General features: G+C 45.7%; 1 protein-coding gene across 4 annotated transcripts; it reads right to left on the reverse strand.

Annotated features, from left to right (window-relative positions):
* Positions 1-2,539: 2,539 nt before the first annotated feature.
* Positions 2,540-8,170, reverse strand: si:dkey-56m19.5 (cytadherence high molecular weight protein 1). Of its 4 annotated transcripts, none has more exons than XM_060072365.1 (3): positions 7,944-8,170; positions 4,178-5,059; positions 2,540-4,114 (listed from the first exon to the last, which is right to left on the reverse strand). In XM_060072365.1, exons 2-3 carry the CDS (start codon positions 5,049-5,051, stop codon positions 3,111-3,113), a joined length of 1,878 nt encoding a protein of 625 aa, XP_059928348.1. In that variant the 5' UTR covers positions 5,052-5,059; positions 7,944-8,170; the 3' UTR covers positions 2,540-3,110. The 4 variants fall into 4 exon arrangements, with proteins under 4 accessions (XP_059928348.1, XP_059928347.1, XP_059928346.1 ...); XM_060072364.1 differs by having other exon boundaries at positions 2,540-4,671; positions 4,717-5,059; positions 7,944-8,168; XM_060072363.1 differs by having other exon boundaries at positions 2,540-4,686; positions 4,717-5,059; positions 7,944-8,168.
* Between the last annotated feature and the right edge of the window lie 1,838 nt (positions 8,171-10,008).

Here is a 10,008-nt window from a genome sequence, read left to right on the forward strand (position 1 = left end):
GATTTTTTTTTTACTTTAATAGATCATTGGATTTGTTATTTGAATTCAATACATCCACAATTTAAAATAAGTGGTCTAAATCTAGTAATCCAAGTACCCTTTGTCAATAATCATCTGTGACTTTTTAACCAGTCCAAAAGGAGATGAACTGGTGTTGTTCCTGATCGTTGGTTGGAGCTCTCTGTCGTTAGGTATTAGTCAGCATGCCAGCGGCGCTTCGAGGGTTTCTCTACTCCGTGGTTCTATTTTATCTTCCCCATGTGGGTCAAAACTCCCTCTGGTTTAAATTCCTCTGACAGTGTAACATGATCAACCAGACAAGCTGGTTGTGGATAACAAAGTACCTCAGCTTCTCTCTCTCTCTCTCTCTCTCTCTCTCTCTCTCTCTCTCTCTCTCTCTCTCTCTCTCTCTCTCTCTCTCTCTCTCTCTCTCTCTCTCTCTCTCTCTCTCTCTCTCTCTCTCTTTGGAGAACACTAATTCAGTTCATCCTTCTGCTTTTAACACTGAACTAAAGACTGTAGATTTATGATCAGTGAGGTGGAGAACTTTGACAAAAGTCTCATGTCTAGGCGATCTTCACTCCATGTCCGGCCCTCGCTCCTCCGTCAACATATCAAACCCTCCTGATGGAGTTGTTCAGAGGAGACGAGCAGAACATGCTAGCCGGTCACACACACACACACATACTCAACCCCACAAACACACAGAAACACACAGAAACATACAGCAACACATACACACACACACACACACACACACACACACACACACACACACACTCGCACACGCACACGCACACACACACACAAACACACACACACTCGCACGCGCACACACACACGCACACACAAACACAAACACACAGACACATAGATACACCAACACACACACACACACACACACACACACACACACACACACACACACACACACACACACACACACACACACACACACACACACACACACACACACACACACCAACACGCACACATATAGATATAACTACACACTAACACAAACCCTCCAGGATTTCCAGTGCATTCCTGTGAGAACCGCGTGGGGCCAAACCACTGGCAGAACCCCCGACCCTCTTGATATTTGTATTGAAAACAAACAGCCACCCATACGAACACGCACCTGTCGAGTGTCTTTCACACAGGCTTGTTTAACCAGAAACGTTCACAAGCACACACTTTGACAACCTACTTGTCACACACACTTATTTGTACACGCCTATTGCCAACCCCTAGTGACATTAGCTTTAGCATGCAGTCGACAGAGACTCCAAGGTCTTTGCTGGCTCCTATTCTACTAGGAGAAAAGGTGAGTAGGAAGCTAGGGGGGACAAGGCGGCTAAAAGTATAGGGGAGTAGGAAGGTAGGCAAGGCAAGGCAAGGCAACTTTATTTATATAGCAGGTTTCTAGCAGGCTAGGAGATAATGATACTTGGATACCAGGAGACAAGGAGGCTAGGGGACTAGGAGGGTAGGGTGCTAGGAGACAAGGGAACATTGGGCCAGCTGTATGTCCTCACCTGGTCAACACCCTAACCGGGATTTGGAAGTCTTATAGTGTTTGATACTGGGTGTTAAAAATGTCAAAGATATTTTTCTTTCTCTTTCACACGTGCATGTTTTTTTCTAAGTCGCTGCTAAAAACGACATGAAAAAATATATAAAAGATATCTATGCAATTAAATCGAATATATCTAGTTAAAAATGTTCAATATCTAATGGGATCAGGAGCTCAAGAAAGACTCTGGTATCGGAGGGTTTAGGTGTGTAAAACTCTTCAATTAGATCTCGCTTTGCTTTGATTTATTTCCATTCTCCATTTTCAAACAGGGCTCTCTCTCCCTCATCTTCCTCCCCACTTTGTTACCCGGCACACTGTCAACCCCCTCTCTATCCTGCTCTCTCTCTATCTTGAACGCTGCCCCCCCACCATCCTAGTGGCATTCCTGCCCTTCCCCCTCCAGCTCACCCTTCTGCTTCTAACCCTGGGAGTGATGATGTAAGACAGAGGCAGAGACAGAGAGGGGGGAGAGAGAGAGAGAGAGAGAGAGAGAGAGAGAGAGAGAGAGAGAGAGAGAGAGAGAGAGAGAGAGAGAGAGAGAGAGAGAGAGAGAGAGAGAGACAGAGACAGAGACAGAGACAGAGACAGAGACAGAGACAGAGACAGAGACAGAGACAGAGACAGACAGACAGACAGACAGACAGACAGAGACAGAGAAATACATAAATAACTAACTCAGTATGCTGTAAATGGCTGATTGGCCGGCCGAACCACTTAGCATGTGCTCATACTGATTTCCAACAGGACCTTAAGTTTTTAGATAACCTTGGCAAGTGATTTGTTTTCCGGATAGTTTGATTGTTTGTTACTTTTCAATAAGGAAATATTACTATGGTTGATAATTAACCTAGAGAACATACATTCAACTGCAAGTAAAATTCAATGCATAAAATGTAGTGGTAGAAGCAATATTGTTGGATTTGGTGTGGAGAGTGCATATGAAAAAGGAAAGGGACAGAGTGGACTATATTGTTTTTATTCTCTACATCAAACGATCAATTAAACATTCATCATCAGGTTGCATTATTACAAAAGAACCGCTGCATACAGCTTTTAACGTTATGTAAAGGATATGTGAAAGACTAGCTCGAATCATACACTAATATTAAATGTCTGTTTAAACCCAGGGTCGCTATATTCAAAGGTTTCAAGGCAGTAGGGCAGTACTTTTACTTCCGTTCCTCAAGTCCACCATCTGGCTCTGATATATCTCTCTCTTCCTTGCTCTCTTCCTCCTTAAATACTTCACACACATACGCACGGCCCTCCTCATACACTCGCCTTATGCCCTCCCTCTCACTTTCAGTTGCACTTTGTCTGAACTACCCTAAAGTGATTCCATGTTGTGATCTTCTCTTCGCTCAACCACGTCAGTCCTTCTCGCCTGAGTAACCACGACAGATCTTGTGGTGGTATTTTGTTTTTGACATATCCCATAATAGGAAGTCGGGCGTTTTTTATTTCATCAGCTTTCTGGCATCCTCTACCAAGGAGGGCGCTGGATTGACTTGATTGGTTCGAAAGATGTCCTTCAGACCAGCTCCACAGCCTTGTCGTCTGCAGCGCTGATGGACTCGACCATCTCAGACACGTCTTCGGGGGCGTTAAAGGATAAGTCTTTGGTCACCTCCGATTCATGGTGCTCAGTGAAAGCTTTCACCGGCAGCTCGGCTTCGGTGTCGTTCACCTGTTCCTCGGACAGAGCGCTGGAGTCGCTGGACGCTCCGTTCACCACGGGCAGCGAGTCGAGCTCTTCCTCCTCCTCCGTGGCCAAGTCACTCTTTGAATCTCCATTCTCCATCTTGGTTACCACCTGGGGCTCTGTCATTTTCTCCTCCTCTACTGCTGAGACCTCAACGAACGCTTCCACCTCGGCGGGCACCTCGCACACAGCGACCACCTCAGCGATGGCTTTTGGGGCTTCAGGCTCAGGGGTAACTTCGGTCACTGGGTCTTCTGTCGCTGGTTCTGGTTCGGTTCCACAGGCCTCCGGTGGTGCCGTTTCCGGCATGACTTCTTCGAAGCCCTGCTCCTCAACTGCATCAGCCCCAGCTTCGGGCTCCAACACTGGAATCGGAGCAGCATAAGCCGGTACCTCTGCGGACAGCTCCAGGTTAGTTATTGACTCAGACTGGAGCTCAGCAGCGGCTGTTTCTTCGCCATCGACTTCTGACTCAGTGACAGTCTCTGGAACAGGCTCAACAGCTGCACTGGGGGCTGACATCTCTGTGTGGGCTTCGGGTTCAATCACGTGTGGTTCTGGTGCTGGGGGGGAGTCCCCCACAAGGGACTCAGCAGGCTCAGGTTCGGACTGCTCCACTGGTGACCACCCTGGTGTCTCCTGGGTTTGTGCAGGCGCGTCTAGAGCGTCACATTGTGCAGTCTCAGTGGCTTCAACTAAATCCAGTTCTGGTTCTACAGCAGCTGGTGTTTTGACTAGAGCCACTTCCACTGTTGCTGGTTCGGGATCCTTCTTAACAGGAGCAGGTTCCTCAACAGATAATTCTTGAACTGGAGTGAGTTCTTCTGTAGACAGTTCTATGGCCACTGGTTCTACTGCAACAGCCTCATCTGCAGCCGGTGTTTCTACTGCAACAGGTTTGATTGCCACTTGTTCTTCTGCTGCAGGTTCTTGGTCCTTCTCAACTGGAGAAGATTCTGCAACAGGTTCTACTGCTGCCGGTTCTACCTCGGCTGGTGTTTCTACTGCAACAGGTTCTACTGCTGCCGGTTCTACCTCAGCTGGTGTTTCTACTGCAACAGGTTCTACTGCTGCCGGTTCTACCTCGGCTGGTGTTTCTACTGCAACAGGTTCTACTGCTGCCGGTTCTACCTCAGCTGGTGTTTCTACTGCAACAGGTTCTACTGCTGCCGGTTCTACCTCGGCTGGTGTTTCTACGGCAACAGGTTCTACTGCTGCCGGTTCTACCTCAGCTGGTGTTTCTACTGCAACAGGTTCTACTGCTGCCGGTTCTACCTCAGCTGGTGTTTCTACTGCAACAGGTTCTACTGCTGCCGGTTCTGGGTCCTTCTCAACGGGAGCAGGTTCCTCTATGGATATTTCCGGAACGGGAGCAGGTTCCACTGCAGCCGGTTCCACTGCAGCCGGTTCCACTGCAGCTGGTTCCACTGCAGCTGGTTCCACTGCAGCTGGTTCTTCTGGGTCCTTCTGAGCTACAACAGGTTCCTCCTTAACTGCAGCGTCCGCCTCCTTGGAGCCACCCGTCCCCATCATGCCCGCCGCAGCCTGTGATATCTCCGCCACTGCCGAACTCACTACCTCTTCCACCGCAGCTGACGCTTTCTTGCCGACCTCAGCAGTCACTCCGGCCGCCTCGGCAGGGAGAACGCTCTCCACCGCCGCCTGGACTGACCCCACGGCGCCCACGGCCGCGGCTGTGATCTCATCCTTCAGGTCTTTGGGGTCACTCACGTCGTAGCCCTTCTTCTTCTTGCTCAGTTTTCCTCCCATGGCGACTCCTGGACAAACATATGTAGAGGACGTTGTGTCAGTTACTGTCAACAACAGCAATTACTTTTCATTACATAGATGACCATGATCCTGTAATTCCCAGCCTGGCTGGATTTACAGGATGACCAGACTGACAGGATGTACTATGCTGCACCCTCATCAAATCATTTATATTGGGCTACGAATAGTCCTATCAAACCATTTCAAAAAACACAACCATTCTTACAGCAACATAACTATCCAACAGACTTTCAAGATTACACAAAACAAACCTGCCAGAAAATATATTCAAAAGCGTCATTATTTCTTTACTTCTTTACTTTCCCAAATTTCATTTCCCAGATCAGTGAGGAGAACCCTCTGTGTATATTCCATGTCTATAGGGCCTAGATTAGAGCCAGATTTGGCCAGGCTCGGAGCTCTGTGAGAGAGGGCTGGAGTGCATTCCTCTGTGGGGCCAGAGCCCCACACAGCTTGGCTGGAAGACAAGCAGGCCGGGCCTGGGAACCAGGCTTTTACCAACTCATTCTGAACTCACAGTGTCACCCTTACATGGATGTCGGCCAACACTTTCCATCAATACACTACAACACTTATAAATGCTAATATAACCAATACTACTGCTGTACTACCACTACTAATAGTACTAATATTACTAATACTATAGACCAACGGACTCACAGACACACAGAGTAACCCTCACTGTGGATGTCTAACAACTCTGGAATTTGACCACTAATGCTAATGCTGAGACAACTAACACTAATGCTAATAACTTCTACACTAGATCTTGAGCCTACATAGAGCATACATGTCTGCCGACTCTGTAGACCATATGAATGCAATATTATGACTAATTACTAATACTACTAGTATGACTTACTTTGAAACTGCTACAACACAGACTATTACTACTATGTAAGCTACCATTGTAACCTTTACTACTAATACCGCTTGTTCTCCTAGTACTACAACTGCTATTATTGCTAATAGTTGTGATAATATTATATTATATGTACTATTACTATAACTACTACAACTACACCTGCTGCTAGAAAAATCCTATACTATGGCATATACTAGTAAACTACTACTGTCTGCTACTATTACTACATTACTCACTCAAACACACCGACACAACCAGAGAGAAAGCCAGAGAGAAAGCCAGAGAGAGAGAGAGAGAGAGAGAGAGAGAGAGAGAGAGAGAGAGAGAGAGAGAGAGAGAGAGAGAGAGAGAGAGAGAGAGAGAGAGAGAGAGAGAGAGAGAGAGAGAGAGAGAGGGTTGCATCAGAGGGCAGCTTCCCTCTGAGATAATGGAGAAGTCAGCAGAGGAACCTCGCAAACAGGAACAACCAGTTAGGACAATAAGAACAGTCTGCCCTCTTTAACCCAATACCCCCGAAACAAGATTCTGCCTGGAATGAAGAGGACGTAACACGGGAACAGTACCAAGTGGGGTAGAATTTCGCATACGTCCACATCTTGAGAATTGGCCAACCCTCACGTGACTCAAGATATGCAAAACTAAATTGCGCATGCGGTTTCAATTATGACATGCCTACTGTAATAAAAAAATGCCAATACATGGTATGAATAACTGCTTTATTGGATGGGTGGGTGGGTGCAAAGCAGGGAGCTGTCCGTAGTGCTGCAATCAAGAAAGGGTGCGCCACGCGCCGCGCGGCGATAGGCTATCGTATCCATTACGCAGATTAATACTCGGATCCCTGGCTAAAAACCCACTGAGCGTGAAAAGAAGACGCCAAGGCTTTTCCCCTTTGATGTTACCTCGACCACAGGTCTCTCCAGTGAAGTCTCTCTAATTAACCAACAAAAGCGTTTTTTTTGCCTATTCTGGTTTTATTTAATAAATTTGGTGGGCGTCAGAGAAACGTGATACCTGCTTACTCTCTGCAGAGACCAGCCTCCATAAAAATCGAGGATTCAACCCCCAATCCCCATATCTTCCAAAGACCGAGGCGTCGAGCTAGTAGTCTATTCGACTTTGTCACTGATTACGTCAAAAGATTGTTGGGATTTCGTCAGTTGATGATAATTAAGGATTCATTAAGGTCCAAAGGGGGAATGCAGTTTGACATGCACAATGGTTTCAAAATACGTGATATGCAAACAAAATGATGCTCAAACGGATGATTGAAAATATCATTGGATGATGTCATAAGAATAGGCTGCGGAAGCTGAAGACAATGAACACGCCGACTGTGCTGCTATTGAGGCTAGGGTCTCCATCCCCCATTTTAGTGCCCCCCTGCCATCTCTTATCAGCTCTGGATTTTCTCTCACCGGCTTTTCAAGAACTCGCAGTTTCACTGGATAGCCGTGGGCTATATTTTTGGTCGCTTTTACGACATTTCTTATTCTTCACTTCAACATACAGTTTTTCAATTTGTCGAGGAAATCATATTGAAAGGAATTATTTGCACACAAAATCCACCATAGAGCTCCCTCGAATAGCCTATCTCTTTACACCATGCCAAAAATGCCATAGCCTAATTTTGCAAAATAAACCACTTTTGAGAGATAAGAAAGAGAGAGGGAATATAGAGAGAACGAGGGAGAGAGATATACGGAGAGAGAGGGCGAGAGTCGGGGGAGAGAGGAGAAAGAAAGAGAGAGAGAGAGAGAGAGAGAGAGAGAGAGAGAGAGAGAGAGAGAGAGAGAGAGAGAGAGAGAGAGAGAGAGAGAGAGAGAGAACAATGCAAGGGCACCTATTCAGATAATAGTAAGCCCCTTTTTCTCCGTCTTTATTCTTAATGTTCCCCGTTCTGTCTTTATTTCTACGGACTTGCTTTCTTTCTTGTTCTTGTGTTTCAACACCTGGCGTAACCAGCAAGGAGTTATGCATTAATGTACAGAGATTAAAAAACTGACCTGTATGATTTGTTGTTTCCAACCGCACCGAAAGCGATCCGTTGCGCTCACTCGCCGGGCCGAGTGGACGTATAATAGATGGTATAATAGCAAGAATATTAATAATAGATGATATATAATATAATACACTGCTCGGCGACTGACAGCTGCACAGATTCCGCCCCGGTGCAATGTGGGACCGAAGCAGGAGAGCGCTTCACTATTGCCCAGACATCTGTCGCAATCACAACCCAGCCTCTTAGCCCTCCCTCTACTCCGACTAACCCCACCTACACACACACACACACACACACACACACACACACACACACACACACACACACACACACACACACACACGCACACGCACACGCGCACGCGCACACGCACACACACGAAGACACACACACGAAGACACACACACACACGAAGACACACACACACACGAAGACACACACACACACACACACACACACACACACACACACACACACACACACACACACACACACACACACACACACACACACACACACACACCACACAGTTAGCTGGGAGCCTACCGTTTTCTCCAACGGAAACAAGAGCACTAGGGGTCATTTGGATTATTTAGGTTAGCCTTATGTGAAAGAAACATATTAACAGTGTTTGCAACACGCCGGGATATTTGAGTGAGGTGACGTAAATCGTCCCTTTTCACAGAAAATGTATGTTCAACCAAAATAAATTGTTGTTGTTGAGATGATCCACATATCCTTTTCTATTTGCATTAGTCCAACAAGATTTGTATTCTATTTTAATAATCATATAAAAATAACAATTAAACAAACAATGTTTTACCATTGGTTTATCTTCTGTGTTTTTTGAATAACATAGAAATCATGAGGACATGAGGAACCTGGGTTCTCCGCGTGACTCTACACACGCCTCAGAACTCTCTGTCTGAACTAGGCCACAGCAACACAGAACAGGAAGGGGCACATTCCCATTCGTGCATCCCAAGCAGCCATGTAGCTGTAATATTTGTCTCCGCTCCGTTAATGGATGTGGACCAAGAGGTAAACTTAATGAAATTCTACAACCTCCCATCACATGGGAGAACAAGATAACAAGAAAAACCTGACCACTTCCCTGTGCCATGACTGCATGTATGTTAGCTCTGCGTATAAAGCAGAACCTGTTTAAAATGTGAAACATTCCAATGAAACAAACTGAAATATAAGAGTGCCAATTACTTACATACTATCCTGCATAATCAATTGTTAATACCAAGTTTCAAAAACATCCTGTGGACAATGTTGCAGTTCTGTTCATTAACTAAACTGCCCCTATTTTAGAATTAGAGGTACAGTTATGGGTGTCAGTCTATGGTGTTGTTTTCAATAGTAAGGTGTTGAACGACCTCTCACCTCAAACAAGTGGATTTAATAGCAACGTGTAAAAACAACTTCCAATCTCATAGTTTTTGGTTGAAGAATGCAGTAATAACTGTATTTGTAGGAAAACAGCGCCATCTATGGCCACCGAGAAACAACCATGCAGTCAGTATTAAACCTGAAATCCATCCAGGCAATATAATCTGAATCACTTCTGGGTCTATCTCACACCATTAATTTGTAAAAAAAAAATATATATATATGTATATATATATATGGAGATAAAAGGATAAAGCGTAGCCAAGTCAATAAAGTCTGACGTCCAATTATTTTGGCCTCCTCTGCTTGGCATTATTGATGTGGGACGGAGGGTTCCTATTTCTGTCTGCATGGAGAAACATCTATGCTAGGTATATCAGCAGACCTCTTGTGGTTGTCGTGCTGGCCGAGGAATACAATGAGGGCAGGTTGTCTTTGACATGACGGAGCTCTGTGGTATGCCTGGTCTTTTATAAGAACGGCTCCCAGAGGGGTCCTCCCACCAACAAGACCCACAGCTTCACAAAGAGAGGGCGAATTCTACATGGGGTCAAAGATCACCCCAAAATAATAATTGAAACATCCTTCGAGTAAACTGTGCCACAATGGATGTAACATATGTTAACACAAACATTATATAAAGGCTTTACCCTGAAATTGGGGTTACCAAA

This window comes from Gadus macrocephalus, chromosome 14 (assembly GCF_031168955.1).
Source record: "Gadus macrocephalus chromosome 14, ASM3116895v1".
NCBI lineage: Eukaryota > Metazoa > Chordata > Actinopteri > Gadiformes > Gadidae > Gadus > Gadus macrocephalus.